The following is a 19,368-nucleotide window of genomic DNA, read 5'->3' on the forward strand; positions in this document are numbered from 1 at the left end:
CGTTAGTGGCTAACACACATACACAGTTAAGGTCTGCATCACTTGTCCTTCATTTTTTTTGTTGCTTTCAAGCTAAGAAAGGTCTTTTCTATCTTAAGATCAGAAAAATATCTACATTTGAAGGCTTCTTTTTTACATAAACATTAAAGGAAGTATAATTTCATGAAAGGGATAAATATAATCATTTGTACTAACTGTTAATTCAAGTGATTAGCAACTAACCAACTTCCCAGTTGTATTTACAGAGTAATTCATTTCCCCCCTATTTATCTGAAAGGCTACCTTTTCATGGATTAAAATCCTAAAAATACTTAGATCAGCTTCTGGGCTTACTGCTCAATGATCTGTCTACCTCTGCATCAGTGCTACATTGTCTTAATTACTACAGCATTATAAATATGTTTACACTGATACAGTAAATTTTCCTTTAGCATTTTCTCTTCAGTTTTCGTTAATTTATCTTTTGAGGTGAACTTTAGAATCATTTTGCCAAGTTCCATCCCTTCAACCCCCTAAAAAACCATCAAGATTTTGGCTGGACCTTTATTTAAGTCCTAAGCTAATTGGAAAATTTGTCACTTAGTACATATTCTAATTATGTACACACTGAAGTTCAATTCAGTGAAAAAAACATGTCATCTGAAAACACTGATATATATTTCTACAATTGTGAATTTAATTTTTCTTCAATATTTTTTATCAGAACGATTACCAGATTTTTTTCCCCTCAGGGAAAAAAAACCTTTCTGGTCAATAGAACCATTACATAATTATTACTGTTTCAGGTCCAGAGAGTTAATTTCCTTTGATTCATTGCAAATCAGTAACTACTTTATTCTTATTCTTTATAAAAATGATCACAGTATCCTCATCTGTAATCATAGATATGTCTCAATCTAAACAGCTTTCCTAGTTAGAATTTTTCACTTTTGCATAAATTCTGGGAAGTGATTAAAAAAAAGTCTTACAGACTAATTAATGTTAGTAGCTTAAGCTCTAAAATTTATCATTGTGGATCTCAGTGTTTAACTTCCACCATGGTATGAGTTCTCTTAGAAGATTCAGCAAAGAGGGCTTCAGAGATACTTCAACTGCTTAAAGACTTATTACCTTGAGGTAAAGGAAAAAAGAAAATAAAAGGGAACACATGAAAATAAGACCAAGGCCACTTGCAACCCAATGACAACACACGCCCGAACTGCAGAGACAAGCCTGAATGGAGAACAATTGTGTCTGCCCTGCTCACACAACAAGAAAACATGATGTGACCCAAGGAAATGCCATTGTGAAAATCTAACTATGGCTTCATATTATTACCTGGTGAAAAAAAACAGAAATATATCATCTTTTAAAAAGAACAAAATGTCGTCTTTCTTGTATAGTTCTAGTTAACTTGAAAATATTTTAAATATTCCAAGAGTAAACCTTCTTCTAAAAGGGCAAAACTTCAAATAGCACTCAATATTTATCTTCTATAGTCATCAACTTAAACAAATAGGGACATTTATCTTGCCATACCTTCAGGGGGTCTCCGTAACTGGGATTTCCGATAAAATAGCATGTAGGCACTTTCTTTTCCTTGAAATTGCTGTTCAATATCCTTTTCCTTGATTGGTTGGACTCTGGAATCATTTATATCAAACCAGTGGGGACAGGAGGGTCTATCATTTAATGTTAAGGATTCTGAAGTAAGTGTCTTGAAAAGCCGTTGATCATTTCTTTGGATATCAGACTCAGCCTGGAGAGAAGAATCCTTCAACAGACGAACTGTACTTTCATCTGAACTGAGCAGAAATATCTGAGAATGAACCTGCAAAAACTGTACAGAAACAAAAAACAAACATTAGGTTAACAAAAAAAATTTTCATTGACATTAAAAAAATTTTCCTTTCTGTGTATGTCAACTTTTTGGCCTGGCCAGTTAAGAGGGAAAAAAATTTCATTTGGGCCATAATAAAACATTTAATAAAAACCAGAGTGCTTTCTGTTGAACAGTCTAATAGCTATATCCAGGGAGAAAGCTGCCATGACACAATCTTTTTTATTGGTTTTTTTTTTGGACATTCCTACCCCTGGGCCCTAGCCTCTCAGCACATGCCCTGTGATGACACAATCTTAAACATGTTTTAATTATATCTCAATAACTGTTTTAATGCTGTTTTAAAAAGTCTTTACTGAAACAGATTACATAGAATAAACACTTTCAAAATGTTTAAAGCAATCCAAACAAAGCACAAAACAAAGGAAATTACACAATGAAGCATCATAGAAGATAATCCTGACAAAACTATGGGATATAGTCATAATTACAGGCTTACATGAACTAAATTAAGTATTGTCTTTCCTGGAAGCTGACAGGCTAGCTCAAGAAATCAAAACATTGAAAGGTTAAGTCATAATCCCAAAGATGCTCAAATTCCTCCAGCTAAAGGATTAGGAAGAAAAAAAATTTTCTTCCCCAGCCTACCCCACCTTTCCACCCCTACTCCACTCTTCTCTCATTCCCTAATTTCTACATGGCCTGTATCTCTTCCTTTTCTCTCAGCACAAACTACTTCACACAGAAAATCACTTGGGGGCATATGGAACATTTTCTTAGCTCATCGAACAACAGAGAAAGGTGATTTTCTCATTTTTCTCTTGGAAAGGAAGAATTTGTAACAATCCATACTCTGATCAAACAGATGACCCAGAGGTAATACTGTTAACACTATATGTAACAGATGGTAATATAGTTTCAGTAATGAATACTTTCCATATAGCAATTTTTTTCTTTGTTCGATAGTTGAAGATTAACTATTTTAAACTTCAAACTTCAGTGTAGTCTGGTCCCAGTAATGGCAGAGAATTTTATTATTAGAGTAACCCCACTGATTAAAAATCATAAACTTTATGCAAAATAAAGAAAACAACTGTTTGAAGAGTAACCAAAAACAGACAAAGTGAGGGTGAAGGGGGCATAACCCTTCAAAAAGGGAAACGAGCTAGGTGAGCTCCGCACTGACCCGCCACTTCCCAGTCTGCTGCACAGAACGATAGAGGAGCGAGTTCAACTGAAGGGCAGGAGTCTTACTGGACTCAGGAGGCAGAATTTGAGAATGCCAGAGAGGCAGGAGAGTGAAAGAGAAAATTCCAGAAGTAACCCTGTATCAAAACCTCCTCCCATCCTTGGCTGACTTTTGAATGGCACATGTACAGTCTGAGACCCAAGGAACCGAGCAGAAAGCAACAGCTGGGAGATCCAAGATATGAGCAGAGATTTTGGCCCCCTGCTGCTGGACAGGAAGAGCATGGAGCTGAAGTCCTGCCAAGTCTGAGGCAAACGACAAACACCTCAGGCTTTCCACTGAGATTCTAGAAGGGTCCCGTCTTAGGTCAGGGATTGATAAACTTTTCTGTAAAGGGCCAGACTAATATTTTAGGCTTTGTCAGCTAAGAGGCAAACCTGAGCATCTTTTTAAATGTAACTGTTTGAAAATATAAAGACAGTTTTTAGGTGGGAGTTGTGCAAAATAGGGCAGCAATCCCTAGTCTGTCCATGCTTGCTAACCTCTGCCTTAAGAGGGAGGACCATGCAGGCCCCAGGACTAACAGCTACTCCCTACAACTGTCAGCTAAACTATAACAGATCCACCCTACCAAAGCCCCAAATGAAGGTTCCACAGGATCAAGGTGATTCCAAGTTACTTAAGGGTCTGTTAGATTATAATGAAAAACTCTTACAATCCACAGCCTCTAAAACACATCTTCCACAATGTCCAACAAGCAATATAAGAGTATATGGCATGCAAAGAAATAGGACAATGTGATTCATAATAAAGAGATAAGATAGTCAATTCACAAGAGACAAAAAAGTGAATATAGACCCAGAAATAATCCCGATGTTATAATAGTAAAGTTATTGAAATACATAAATTTATAGGAAAGGATGTACAGAGTAGGTTCAAATGTGGAATTTCAGCAAAGAAACAGGCATTTTTAAAAGACCTAAGTCAAAAATCTACAGCTGAATAAGACAACTGAAACAAAAAAATTCACTGGCTGGGCTTGATAGAAGACTGGATACAGCAGAAGACAGGTCAATGGAAATTACCCAAATTGGAGCCAAGGGGGAAAAAAAAAAACCCACAAAACCCTACGAGAATATCTACGACCAGTGAGGAAATACTGAATAGCCAATATATATGTAACTGTACGTTTTGAAGGAGAGAGAGATAGTAGAGCAGAAAAATAAATTGAAAATATAATGGCCAAAACTGAAGAAAGAGTTCAAGCCTCAGATATAAAAAAACTTAGGAGATACAAAGCAAATAAACACAAAGAATGCCATACCAAGACACATTATTGTTAAACTGCTAAAGACCAAAGATAAATGATCTTAAAAGTAAACAGAAAAAAAGACATGTTACATTTAAGTGACACTGACTTCTCAGTCAAAATAAAGGAAGCCAGAACATAATAAAATGACATTTTAAAGTGCCAAAAAAACCAATAAAAACTATTAACCTAAAATTCTACATCCAGCAAGAATGCCATTTAAAAAAATGAAAGCAAAATAAAAATATCAGACAAACAAAAACTGAGAATATTTTTGCCTGCAGTTCTAGATGTGTGGAAAAACACTACAGGAAGATCTCTAGGCTGAAGGGAAAGGATATTACATGTAAACTTGGAAATGCAAGAAGGAACAATAAACACCAGAATGGGTAAAATAAAACATGATTTTTTTCATTAATGTCTTTAAAAGTCATTTAAATGTTTAAAGGAAACATACATACAAACACATGGTGTATTTACAAATAACGGTAAGATACAAGACAACAGCAGAAAAGGATGAGTAGGAAAATGGAATTATACTACTATAAGCCTCTTATGTGGTACATGAAGTGTTACACTATTGGTCTGTACATTACAATACTAACTTATGTACAGTACAATACCTACAGTAAAAAATTTAAAGAACCACAGCCAAAAAGTCAACAGAGGAAACAAAAATAAAACATTAAAAATTACTTGATTAATTCAAAAGGCAAGAAAGAAAAAAAAGGAACAAAGAATAAAGGAGGCAAATAAAAATCAAATGGCTAGATGATGAATTCAATTCAACTATACAAATTAATACATTAAAAATAAATGGACTGAACATTCTAATTAAAAGGGAGACTATCAAACTGTATTATTTGATAGAAAACATGAACAAAAGAGAAAAACAAATACAGAGCTGTTTCTTTGAAAAGGTTAATAACCTTGATAAACCCCCAGCAAGCCTGATGAAAAAGAAATCTAAAAAACACAAATTACCAATATCAGAAATGAAATAGGGTCCTATAGGTCCTACAGATATTAAAAGGATAATATGGTAGTATTTCAAACAACTTTATGCTAACAAATTTGACACTTTAAGAGGTTAAATTCCTTAAAAATCACAATTTTCCAAAATCAACAAAAACCAACTTCATACTGTTTACAATAGACACACTTGCATTAGAAAGCTTGGTGCAAAGTAGGTAATAATACCAAACAAAGTAGATTTGAAGGCAAGGACCATGACTCAGATGGTAAAGAATCCACCTGCAATGCAGGAGACCTAGATTCAATCCCTGGGTCAGGAAGATCCTCTGGAGAAGGCAATGGTTACCCACTCCAGTATTCTTGCCCGGAGAATCCCACAGATGGAGGAGCCTGGTGGGTTGGGCTAGTCCATGGGTCACAAAAAGTCGGACACGATTGGGCAATGGAGCACAAATAAGCGCTTAGAAGTAATTTCCTGATTTAAAAGCATGTTTTAAAAAACAACTGAGATACCAACCCAAGAAGCTAGAAAAGGATGATTACATTAAATCCCAGAGGTGAAAGGGAGGAAATAACTAAAAACAGAAATCAATGAAGTTGAAAACAGATGAGGAGAAAATAAAGGTAAAAGTTGTTTTTTGAAAAGCTGTTTTATTAAAATTTGATAAGCCCTAAAGAGACTTATGAAAAAAGTGAGCAAACACAAATATCTAATTTCAGGAATGAACATGAAGAACTTTAGGTCCTACAGATACTAAAAAAGATAATATGAGATATTCTGAACAACTTCATGCCAATAAATTTGACACCATATATAAAAGGATAAATTCTTTTAAAAATATAATTTTCTAAGACAATACAAGAAGTAATAAAAATGTAAGTAACTCTACAAACAAATTAAAACTATAATATAAAAAACTTCCCATAAAAACATTTCAGGTCTAACTAGCTTTATCAAACATTTAAGAAAGAAATGATAATCTACCTCAGAAAAATTCTTTCCAAGAATATAAAAAAGTGAGAATTTCCCAATTTGTTTTGATTCCTCCCTAACTCTGATATGGAGAAGGAAACGGCAACCCACTCCAGTATTCATGCCTAGAAAATCCCATGGACTGAGGAGCCTGGTGGGCTACAACCCATGGGGTCGCAAAGAGTCGGACACAACTGAGCGACTTGTGTGTGTGTGTAACTCTGATAATAAAACCTGATAAAGATACTACAAAAAAGGAAGTTAAAGACTCATGTCTCTCATAAACATAGGCACAAAATCTTAATAAAATATGAGCCAAATATTTGCCATTTCCTTCTCCAGGGGATCTTCCCAACCCAGGAATTGAACCCGGGTCTCCTGCATTGCAGGCAGACTCTTTACTTACTGAGCGGAAAGGGAAGCCCAACATAAACAACAGATACATATAACTATATCATGATCAAATGTGATTTATCCCAGAAATGTGAGATTTGCTTTAACATTGAAAAAAGTCAACAGAATTCACTACATTAATAGAGTAAAAGAAAAGAGCCATGTGGTCACATCAATAAATGTAAACAAACAGCATTTGATAATCTCCAACCTCTATTCAAGATACAACTATCAGCTGCTTGTAACACACCCAAAAGAATCTGGGTTCACTGTGACAAGGGGCATAAAACTTGTGGCCTTCCTATGGCCAAATACTCTCTACATATCCTCTGCACTTCATGTAGCTGTTGGGCAGGACCAGTGGGACAAGGTTCAATATTGGAAGGAAAGCTGCAGTATTTAGTGGGGAAGTTTGCTACTTAGAGTCTGTCCAGCCCATGAATGTGTGGGCCATGAGTAGTTACAGAAATATAAGGGCTTTGAAAGAGAGAGAGACTTCAACTATTTATGCCATTCTGGAAAAGGCAAAACTATGGATACAATAAAAAGATTAGTGGTTGCTAGGAGTCTGGAAGTGAGGGGAGATGAATACACAGAATACAATTTTTTAGTGCAATGGAAATACTTTGTATGACATTTTAACAATGGATATATGTCATTATACATTTTTTTTCCAAACCAACAGAAGGTAGTACTACTTACTTCATTAGAATGAATCCTAAGATGAACTATGGACTTTGGTGATTACAACACATCAATACAGTTCATCCTTGGTTTAGGAAAAACAAGCTAACCAACCAACCACCCTGATGAATGATGTTGATAACACCTATGCATGTTGTGGGGAAGGGGAATATGGGAAATTTCTGTACCTTCTTACCAATTTTGTTGTAAACTGCTCAATAAACTTATTATACAGATAAGTATAGATGTTCTGTATGTATGTGTTTACTGGACTGTGATGTAAAATGTACTTTTTAGGTCAAAAAAGTTTGCAAGCCACTGTAGTTAAGTTATATTGGCAAATAAAAGCACAAATTAGCTTCAAGGAAAAAAAGAGATTAACTACCAGTCAACTATGAGTAAAAGCTAACTTCCTCAAACTTATGAAGAATATTTTTATTTAAAAACAAAACAATAAAGCCCCTGCACAGCTGATAACATACTTAATAGTAAAATACTGAAACACTGATCCAATTGTTTTGATTGAAAACCTAAGACTGTCCATGAACTCAGGGTCAATAACTTCATTTATGAACTGCGGTCTAAAATTAAAAGATAAACTTAAACACGGACAGAAGCACATAAGCACCTTGCTTCTACAAGAAATAGCTCCAAATGTTTACTAAGTGTTTTGTTGCTTTGCTTGTTTTCAGTCAAGTTTTTGTCTCAATTCTGGCATTACCAGCTTTTGCTCATCTTACAGTTGAGGAAACCAGACTGCCAAGTTTAGTAAAATTGTGTGTCAAAGAAAGATCAAGTGAAATGTGGATGAATGCCAGAAGACATTTCTGTAAGTAAGATGATAAGCCTTAGAATATGAACTTTGCATATACACAAGGGAGTATTACTCAGCTATAAAAAGGAATGCATTTGAGTCAGTTCTAATGAGGTGTATGAAACTGGAGCCTATTATACAGAGTGAAGTAAGTCAGAAAGAGAAACACCAATACTGTATATTAATGTATATATATGGAATTTAGACAGACCGTAATGACGATCTATGCAAGGCAGCAAAAGAGACACAAATGTGAAGACCAGACTTTTGGACTCTGTGAGAGAAGGTGAGGGTGGGATGATTTGAGAGAACAGCATTGAAATATGTATATTACCACATGTAAGAGAGATGACCTGTGCAAGTTCAATGCCTGAAGCAGGGCACTCAAAGCTGGTGCTCTGGAACAACCCAGAGGGATAGAATGGGGAGAGACGGGAGGGGGGCTTAGGATAGGGGACACATGTGTACCCATGGCTGATTCATGTTGATGTATGGCAAAAACCACCACAATATTGTAAAGTAATTATCCTCCAATTAAAATTAATTAATTAAAAAAAAAAAGAATATGAACTTGGTGACATTTTTTGCTGTTATGATTAAAAGCCCATTCTCTATTCTTCTCTTTCTTAATTCTTGATTCTATGATAAATTACTAAGTCATTTAACTGAATTTTAACCATTAAGAAAAATATTAATTCTATTTCTACCTAATTTAAATTTCCTTCTGCAAAGAAATTCATGTTGCCAAGATCACAATAAAATTTCTTGGGAATGGAACTTTCTAGAAGGATGTCATGAATACCTTTCGCAGTGGTCCATACTGTTTTCGGTACTTCTTATTCCAAGATATTCCTATCTTCTTCAAGAGTTTCTGGCCCAGCTGATCAACGGGAATTAGATTACTCTCCTCCTTATGAAAGAAAGAAAAGTCATTTAAGAAAATCTGATAAGATTTAAGTGCAATGCACTGAGGAAACCAGAAGGGAAAGAGACACGTGTACCCCAATGTTCATCGCAGCACTGTTTATAATAGCCAGGACATGGAAGCAACCTAGATGTCCATCAGCAGATGAATGGATAATAAAGCTATGGTACATATACACGATGGAGTATTACTCAGCCATTAAAAAGAATACATTTGAATCAGTTCTAATGAGGTGGATGAAACTGGAGCCTATTATACAGAGTGAAGTAAGCCAGAAAGAAAAACACCAATACAGTATACTAACGCATATATATGGAATTTAGAAAGATGGTAACAATAACCCTGTGTATGAGACAGCAAAAGAGACACTGATGTATATAGAACAGTCTTATGGACTCTGTGGGAGAGGGAGAGGGTGGGAAGATTTGGGAGAATGGCATTGAAACATGTAAAATATCATGTGTGAAACGAGTTGCCAGTCCAGGTTCGATGCATGATACTGGATGCTTGGGGCTGGTGCACTGGGACGACCCAGAGGGATGGAATAGGGAGGGAGGAGGGAGGAGGGTTCAGGATGGGGAACACATGTATACCTGTGGCGGATTCATTTTGATATTTGGCAAAACTAATACAATTATGTAAAGTTTAAAAATAAAATAAAATTAAAAAAAAAAAAAAAGATTTAAGTGCAATGCTTATGAGTTCAAGGGACCAACAGGATTAATAACTTGTTTGGCCTGTAACACCAAACAAGTAGGTGGATTAACCAAAATTATTTAAAAATCAAAAGCTTTTTAAAATAGATTAAGCCTAAGTTTAGAAAACTTGAATTTTGCCACTTTCTATGTGGTAACATTTAAACATTTCAAGAGCAATACCCAAAGTGTATTTAGAGATTTGGTAAATTTCTGATATTATGTGGGATTTTTAGAAGAAATACTTTCATGCAAAAAAAACTACTAGTCTCTTCTGAATGTTCTGAATTATAAACAACTTCTAAAAGGGGGTAAGAAGTGACTATTTTGAGCTGAAATCTGTCCCCTTACCACAAAAATTCATATGCTGAATTCCTAACTCTCAAAATTTTAACTGATTATATTTGGATAGGGCAGTTAAAGAAATGACTAAGTTAAAATGAGGCCTTAAGGGTGGGCCCTTATCCAATCAAGCAACCTTATAAGAAAGGAAATTTGGACACACAGAGACACCAGGGATGCGCATGAACTCAGGAAAGGCCATATGAGGACACAGCAAGAGCCGAGCAGAGAAGCCTCAGAAGAAACCAGATCTGCAGACACCTTGATCTGGACTTCCAGCCTGAGAACTACGAGAAAGCAAATTTCTGTTAATTAAGACTCTGGTCTGTGGGATTTTATTATGTCACATTACTTTGCTAACAAAGGTCCGTCTAGTCAAGGCTATGGTTTTTCCAGTGGTCATGTATGGATGTGAGAGTTGGACTGTGAAGAAAGCTGATAGCCCAAGAATTGATGCTTTTGAACTGTGGTGTTGGAGAAGACTCTTTAGAGTCCCTTGGACTGCAAGGAGATCCAACCAGTCCATCCCAAAGGAGATCGGTCCTGGGTGTTCACTGGAAGGACTGATGCTGAGGTTGAAACTCCAATACTTTGGCCACCTCATGGGAAGAGTTGACTCACTGGAAAAGACGCTGATGCTGGGAGGGATTGGGGGCAGGAGGAGAAGGGGACGACAGAGGATGAGATGGCTGGATGGCATCACTGACTCGATGGACATGAGTTTGAGTAAACCCCGGAAGTTGGTGATGGACAGGGAAGCCTGGCGTGCTGCGATTCATGGGGTCGCAAAGAGTTGGACACGACTGAGCGACTGAACTGAACTAGCAGACTAAGACAGTAGCCATAGACCAATATTCAGCCTAGGTCCCTAGAAAGAAACTGAGAAAAAAATGTTCATTAAGAATGAATGAATAAATGAAAAGAGACTACCATCTTTACAACAGGGTACGTGATAAACATTAAAAGTCATACACTTATGATATTATACATGTTGATATATGGCAAAACCAATACAATATTGTAAAGTTAAAAAAAAAAAAGTCATATACTTGAGGTATTTATCAGTACGGAATGAAAAAGGGGACATAACTTCAGGTCCTAAAGACATTAGAAGGATAATATGGGAAAACAGTAAATTCCAAAGAAGTATATATCAGATCAGATCAGTAGCTCAGTCGTGTCTGACTCTTTGCGACCCCATGAATCGCAGCACGCCAGGCCTCCCTGTCCATCACCAACTCCCGGAGTTCACTCAGACTCACGTCCATCGAGTCAGTGATGCCATCCAGCCATCTCATCCTCTGTCGTCCCCTTCTCCTCCTGCCCCCAATCTCTCCCAGCATCAGAGTCTTTTCCAATGAGTCAACTCTTCGCATGAGGTGGCCAAAGTACTGGAGTTTCAGCTTTAGCATCATTCCTTCCAAAGAAATCCCAGGGCTGATCTTCAGAATGAACTGGTTGGATCTCCTTGCAGTCCAAGGGACTCTAAAGAGTTTTCTCCAACACCACAGTTCAAAAGCATCAATTCTTCGGTGCTCAGCCTTCTTCACAGTCCAACTCTCACATCCATACATGACCACAGGAAAAACCATAGCCTTGACTAGACAAATCTTTGTTGGAAAAGTAATGTCTCTGCTTTTGAATATGCTATCTAGGTTGGTCATAACTTTCCTTCCAAGGAGTAAGCGTCTTTTCATTTCATGGCTGCAGTCACCATCTGTAGTGATTTTGGAGCCCAGAAAAATAAAGTCTGACACTGTTTCCACTATTTCCCCATCTATTTCCCATGAAGTGGTGGGACCGGATGCCATGATCTTCGTTTCCTGAATGTTGAGCTTTAAGCCAATTTTTTCACTCTCCACTTTCACTTTCATCAAGAGGCTTTTGAGTTCCTCTTCACTTTTTGCCGTAAGGGTGGTGTCATCTGCATATCTGAGGTTATTGATATTTCTCCCGGCAATCTTGATTCCAACTTGTGTTTCTCCCAGTCCAGCATTTCTCATGATGTACTCTGCATATAAGTTAAATAAACAGGGTGACAATATACAGCCTTGACGAACTCCTTTTCCTATTTGGAACCAGTCTGTTGTTCCATGTCCAGTTCTAACTGTTGCTTCCTGACCTGCATACAAATTTCTCAAGAGGCAGATCAGGTGGTCTGGTATTCCCATCTCTTGAAGAATTTTCCACAGTTTATTGTGATCCACACAGTCAAAGGCTTTGGCATAGTCAATAAAACAGAAGTAGATGTTTTTCTGGAACTCTCTTGCTTTTTCTATGATCCAGCAGATGTTGGCAATTTGATCTCTGGTTCCTCTGCCTTTTCTAAAACCAGCTTGACAATAATAATACCCAAAGAAATCTTGTAACCCAATCCTAACATATCTATACAAACACAAAGGAAATAAAATGCAAAGAATATATATCATAGTGTTAACAGTAACCAAACATTTGGTTTAAACTTATTTTCTTTATATACCTTCAATTTTTTCCCCTCAAAATTTCTACCATTCATAAGTATTTCTTTTATAATCAGAAAGCCTCTAATAAAAATTTTTTTTCAATAGACAGAGAATTTCCCCCAAAGACTACGAATAGTAACAATATCACTTCTACCAACTAAATCATATAGCTGATATATACATAAACACAAACATAAACATATACTCTACCTGTAATAAAATTGCTTTTAGAATCATCAATGGATCATCAATCTCCTCTTTATTCTGAATATCTTCCAAATTCACATCTGGTTTACTTTTGTCCTCCTAAAGAAGGAAAACAATAAAAAAAAGTTTCTATCACTAATCTCTTAGTAATTAGCAAAACAGGAATGTTTGTGCCTTGGAGGTTTCAAGATGAAGAAATGATGATAAAAACATCATACTAACTTGTATGTGCTTTGGAATCAGGAAGTCTGGCTTTGAATTTCAACTGTGGTTGAATAATCCTGGACAAATTACCTAATCTTTCTAGCATTTCTATAAATTGGGATTGTGAGGTAAATAATGCTTCTAGCACAGTGGTCCCCAAACTGGACACTCCCTTAGTCTCTTTCTTTCAGAGTTGTATTTAAGTTTCATTATACAGGCACGACTGACTGAATCAGTGGCCCTTGGTGACCCATCATTGGTCCCCGGTGGCTCAGGGGTAAAAGAATCTGCTTGCAACACAGGAGACATGAGTTCGATCCCTGGGGTCAAGAAGATCTCCTGCAGGAGGGCATGCATCCTGTATTCTTGCCTGGGAAATCCCATGGTCAGAGGAGCCTGTCAGGCTGCCGTACATGGGGTCGCAAAGAGTCAGACATGACTGCAGCAATGAGCACACACCACCAAACTCAATCTCCAGCCCCTGGTCCCTCCCTGGTCAGGGGAAGGGGCTGAAGGTTCTAACCCTCTAACCATGTGATTGGTCCCTCTGGTGACCAGCCCTCACCCTGCAGGTAACTTCATTAGCATAACCTCAGGTATGGTTGAAAGGGGATCTTTATGAACAAGAAAAGACAACCTTATCACTGGGGAAATTTCAAGGAGCTCTAAGCCAGGAATCCAGGACAGAGATCAAATGTATATATTTTTATTATACCACACAAATAGATCCCAGCAAAAAGCTAGAAACCTGAAAGGGCTATGCTCTAAATATAAGCATGATCTACAAACAAACCCCCCTCCTCAACAAAGGACAATGAGAAACTTGTTTGCTTTCACCCTGATACTAGATGGAGGTGGAAATACACTCCCTCTAAAAATCTATAATCACAATCAGGTCCTCATAGGAGTTTGTGGCCCAAATTCGTACTATTTGCATGGCTCTAAAACACAGATCTTATCTTCAAGGTATTAAAGGTTGGAGGTGACCACAGGCATGTGGTAGAGTCAGACACACATCTTTCATGGAGGGTACTTTTAACTCAGGCTTCCAATCACTCCTAAAAGGTATTCTTAAAAAACAAACAGCCAACCAAGTCTACAGCCTAAAATAACAAAATCATGAGGAAATGGAGTCAGCAGATATCCAAAGACCCACGGTCTTCAGATACTGCAATTTTCAGGTAGAGAATAGTAAAATAGTGTGTTTAAGATGTTTAAAGACATTCACGGGTTTCCCAGGTGGCCCTAATGGTAAAGAAACCACCTGCCAATGTAGGAGACATAAGAGACATTGGTTCAATTCCTGGGTTGGGAAGATCCTTTGAAGAAGGAAATGGCAACCCCCTCCATTATTCTTGCCTGGAGAATCCCATGGACAGAGGAGCTTGGCGGGCTACAGTCCATGGGGTTGCACAGAGTTGGACACAACTGAAGTGACTTAGCATGCAAAGACATTTATGGCTAAGAAACAAGAGATTTAAAAATGGCAGGAGGGGAGAGGTAGGCTGGCATCATCCAGGATGTGACACTGGTGCAGGGGGCATGTAGCCTGGGCCGAGTCCTCCTGCACTCTGCCAGTGCCCAACCTTGGTCTTATGAGGACAGGCTGGTCCTACAAGCACCAGTCCCGGGGCTGACTCGTGAGAGTTACTCAAAAGCCTCCTTTGTCCCACATCCTCAAATGTTCAAAGTGGTATCAACCATCAGTGAAACGAAAGCCCCCCACTTTGGAAGGCCTAAGTCAGGCTCCTCTTCACAGCCAGATCTAGGGCCACATTCTGAATAGTTAATGACCTCTATGCAAGAAGGAAGAGCTCATCTTGTAGCTGGGCTGAGAGAACTGAAATGTTGGCTTTCACCCAAGGAACATTATGTGAGACAGGTCATTTAAAGGTGTTCCTTGCAGATGGCACCTAGCAGGGAAACTTGCAAGGGAAGAAGAAATCACCAAAGTGAAAGCAGAAAAAACAACACCTGCCTGTGTTTACAGTATCTGGAGTCCTCTGTCTCTTGGCATAAGAGATCTCTCAGGATAACGGTAGTAAACAGAGAAGCAGTGTCCAGCAGGTATACCTACTGAAGCTGAAACTCTTAAAGCATGCATCATTATTTGAACACCATAAAGCTCTAGATGAAAAGCTAGTGATTCTTAAAGAGTGGAATAATAAAAAAAGATAAATGTGATACTTCACAGAAGCCATGAATAAGGAAATATACAGGCAGAGACAGAAAGCAATCTTCTGATTGTTCTTTAAGTTTCAGGAAGACCCTGCTAAAGTACCAGAGCCTCAGACCAGAGAAGCAGTATAGAGGGCCAAACCAAGTGAAAGCGCGCCTGTCTGCCCCTTTGCGTCGTATAAAGGAACCGAGAGAAGAGCTTGGTGCTGCCATCATTTCCCAAGAAATGAGCATGGAATTGTAGAGATATCCAAGGGAGAACTCAAAAGGAAGATATGGAAGAATCATTCCTTTTGAGCTACCTCACCGCACAGTGTGAAGCTTACCTCTGTGCATGATGTCAATGATAAACTTAAAAAGGAAACTGGAAATAAATACTTTATGCATCAAAAGACTGAGGATAAATCCTGCCCGCTACATAAGTGCCTGAAATCTGACACTGGCTGAGCAAGACTGAGGAGGGCCTGCAGCCAGCATGGAGGACAGCAGAGACACAGCCCCGAGGCAGAAGCAGAACTGCATGGAAGGCAGGAGCACTTTCTATCGGAAACAAAGGCTACCACAGAAGCGTAAGTGGAAGGAGAAAACCAGGAACTACAGTGGACTAGGCAAAGAGAAAAAAAAAATGAACTATATAATAACTATTTATAAGACCTGTTCACAAGCTTCTATAAAGATCTAACAAAAGGTTCAACTTCATCTTTTGGAGAGAATGAAATAAAGTTAATGCAATTGTTTGAAAGTGGGGGGGTGCGGGGAAGAACAGCTGCTTGGAGAGTAAGATTCACTTATCATGGGGCCTGGAAGACAGCAGTGTGAAGGAAGGTAAGAGGTTAAGAATCAGCAGCTAAGGGTGGAACATGAAGGGCAGAACTAGACAGAGGAGGTAAGACGTGCGTCACTCTATCTGACTGAAATGTGCCCAACAAGCTAGTGTCTTGGCAAATAGGCACATGCATTCGAGAGATGCGTGTATGGCTTCCTAGACCCTAAACTGGATAAACCCAGTTCTAGAAATAAAAGAAATGGGAGGTTAAGGATAGGAAAGAGTGAAACAAAACTGTCTTTTTTCCAAAAGCAAGATGGTTGATTATAAAGTCAGTGTACTAACAAGATAACTGTATTTCAATATACCAGCTATGAGCAGTCCAAAAACTACAAAGAATAGACACAGTGCCATAGAACATCTCCCTGGTCAGTATTTTCCCAACAGAACAGTTAGACTTTAAATATCCAAACTTTACAAAGCACAAGTCTCTCTCAGTACATTCTACGTATAACCAACAGAGCATCAGAAACACAGGGAGATGTTCTGAAAAGCAAAGTGAATGTCAACAACGGGAACATGGCATTTTCAATACTGCTGGCACTCAGAGGGCTTCCCAGGCGGCTCAGTGGTAAAGAGTCCACCTGCCAATGCAGGAGATGCAGGAGACCCAGGTTCAATCGCTGGGTCAAGAAGATCCCTTGGAAGAGGAAATCGCAGCCCATTCCAGGATTCTTGCCTGAAAAATTCCGCAGACAGAGGAGCCTGGCTAGTCTATGTGGTTGCAAAGAGTTGGACACGACTAAGCACGCACACATGCATGCACAGCACTCAGAGAAGCTATGTTACCTCGAGTGCAGCAATTATTCATTCATCACAGTATTAATTGTTTGACAATCAGGAAGGTATGTTTGAAGCATGCCACATCCTAACATGATGGGTTAGAACTTACATTATTGGTGTTTTAGTTACATTTTAGGAAACTGGTTGAGAGTTTGGGGCTAGCATGTAATATATTACAATTTTTTCCACTGCAAATAACTGGAACTGGACTCCTGATGAGTGCTTTATTTTCTAGAGAAAATTATATAACTTTTTTTAGACGACACTAAAGAAGTTCTAAAAACCAAAAAGATGTATCTTATTTACACATGTAGATTCAAAACCCTACTACTTTTATGTGTATATATGTGTGAGAATATTGACAAGGTGACTCTAGAAATGTTCAGAAAACCATAAAAACCAAAACACTCCTGAAGAATAACAACACATAGAGAGACTTGCCCTACCAGATAACAAGACTTACTAATACAGCTACGGAAATTAATAGTGTAGCATTTGCCTAGGAATAGGAAAACAAGGAACAACAACAACAAAAACAGAATACAGAGCCCCAAAATGGACTTAAATAAAAATAACAATTAATATAACAGAACTAGCATTGTAGATTTGTGGGGAAAGAATGGAATATTAAATAAATGGTACTGGGAAACTGGGTTCCCAGACAGAATAAACATCATGCCATTCACAGCAAAGCATTTCAGGAAGACTGAAGTCTCCTTTGTGAAACACAAAGACAATATAGAAGGATCATCTTTGTTTGGTGCCATGAAAGACAAAGAAAGCTGAGGAATGGTTATTGATTAAAGGAGACCAAAGGGCTTCCCTGGTGACTCAGATGGTAAAGAACCTGCCCGCTAACGCAGGAGACGCAAGAGACACAGCGTTCGATCCCTGGGTCGGGAAGATCCACTGGAGTAGGAAATGGCAACCCACTCCAGTGTTCTTGCCTGGAAAATCCCATGGACAGAGGAGTCTGGCAGGTTACAGTCCATGGGGTTGCAAAGAGTCGGACATGACTGAGCACCTAACACTTTCACTTTTCAAGATATGTTAATTAAATATAATGCATGTTCCTGGACTTGACACTACAGTGGGAAGAAAATGCTATAATGGATTTGGATGAAACCCGTTAAATCTGATTATAAAATATATATTAGATAATAAATAGTATTGTATCAGTATTAAAGTTCTTGATTTTGATCTATGCTTATGTAAGAGAATGTCCTGGTTCTCTGGAGATAAACATGGAGGAATTTAGGGGTAAAGAGGCCCATGAAACTTCAAGTGGTTCAGCATAATAATGATAATGTTAACTCTGTGTGTGTGTGTGTTTGTATACAGAGGATGGACTTACAGAAATTTGGCAAAATGTTAACAACTGGAGAACCTAGTTGAAGAGCAAATAGGAGGTGTTTAAAAAATGTAAACTTCTATCTATATTAACTTTTAATGCCTTTAAGAATTTTCCACAGAGTGAACATATAAGAAATGACCAAAAAATAGCCTCACCAAAATAATAAGGCTAGAAAACAGTTGCAAAGATACTCTTAAACTAATTTCTATACTTACTTGAAACTGCCAGTTTCCCAAATGATCGACATCTTTAATATACACGTGATAATGTCCTCCATAGCAACCACCTTTGTGTATAATAACTGAGAAGAGGTCATACATATATTCCAAGTCATCTAATTCACTCTACAAGAAAGAACATAAACATTGTTAAAGTTTACATAAGACAAAGATATATATAATGAAAAGGGAAAGAAGAATTTCAACTATTAAAATCAGTAAGAAACATCACTGGTTATTATTATTATTATTGTTTAGGGTAAATTAACATAAATTTGAATAACCAGTTTTAAATTTTGAAATGCGTAATTCTTTGACTGAAAATACCAGTCATTCTACACCAACCAAATTCTGCCTGAGTTAAACATAAAAACATATATTCAATCAAGATGCGATTTTTATGTACTTTGGCTAAAATCATGGAAGTCAACATTATAACACAAGACATATTACCCTATCAGTGAGTGAGAGAGCATTTTAGCAAGAGAAAATCGTCTCATATTAAACCTATTACACTGGTTTATAAAGGAGTTTTTTAGCAGTTGAATATATTTTAACAAGATTATTATGTGCCTCAAAGTCAGAGCTATATCTACTATGCATTACCCCTCCAGACACTTCAGTCCTCTGCATAAAACAGGAATTTAGCAATTATGAATACTAGCTGGTTTTGTGTAGAGGCAGTTTAGTGGAATGAAGAGTTCTTTTTTTCAGTTATCAAATGTGTGATCAATCTCCTCTACAAGCAATGTGTTTTATAACTGTATAATCATGAACACCTATGTACGCATGCTCGGTCATGTCTGACTGTGTGACCCTACTGACTGTAGCCCACCAGGCTTGTCTGTCCATGGAATTTTCCAGGCAAGAATACTGAGGTGGGTTGCCATTTCCTACTTCAGGTATGAACACCTACATGGGCATTAGAAAACAAAACCTACTTTAGGTTAAAAGATACTTGGCATATGTGATGCTACTTGGGAAGTGTCAATTATTTAGGGAACTTATTTTCTTAAAT

The 19,368-nt window shown here is 37.7% G+C and overlaps 1 protein-coding gene and 1 pseudogene across 11 annotated transcripts in view; one reads left to right on the forward strand and one right to left on the reverse strand.

Annotated features, from left to right (window-relative positions):
* Window positions 1-19,368, reverse strand: part of USP40 (ubiquitin specific peptidase 40) — an 83,936-nt gene that overhangs the window by 49,828 nt on the left and 14,740 nt on the right. For all 11 annotated transcript variants that reach the window (XR_008716102.1, XR_008716103.1, XM_055586503.1 and 8 more), the window contains 4 exons: window positions 18,348-18,476; window positions 12,791-12,886; window positions 8,959-9,066; window positions 1,519-1,819 (listed from right to left, as the gene is read on the reverse strand). Coding sequence is in view for 9 of the 11 variants with exons in the window: in XM_055586503.1 (XP_055442478.1) it covers window positions 1,519-1,819; window positions 8,959-9,066; window positions 12,791-12,886; window positions 18,348-18,476 (634 nt within the window). In the remaining 2 variants the exon portion in view is untranslated. The remainder of the gene's footprint in view (window positions 1-1,518; window positions 1,820-8,958; window positions 9,067-12,790; window positions 12,887-18,347; window positions 18,477-19,368) is intronic.
* Window positions 6,895-6,982, forward strand: LOC129656710 (uncharacterized; annotated as a pseudogene).

The sequence above is a fragment of the Bubalus kerabau genome, chromosome 6 (assembly GCF_029407905.1).
Source record: "Bubalus kerabau isolate K-KA32 ecotype Philippines breed swamp buffalo chromosome 6, PCC_UOA_SB_1v2, whole genome shotgun sequence".
Lineage (NCBI taxonomy): Eukaryota > Metazoa > Chordata > Mammalia > Artiodactyla > Bovidae > Bubalus > Bubalus kerabau.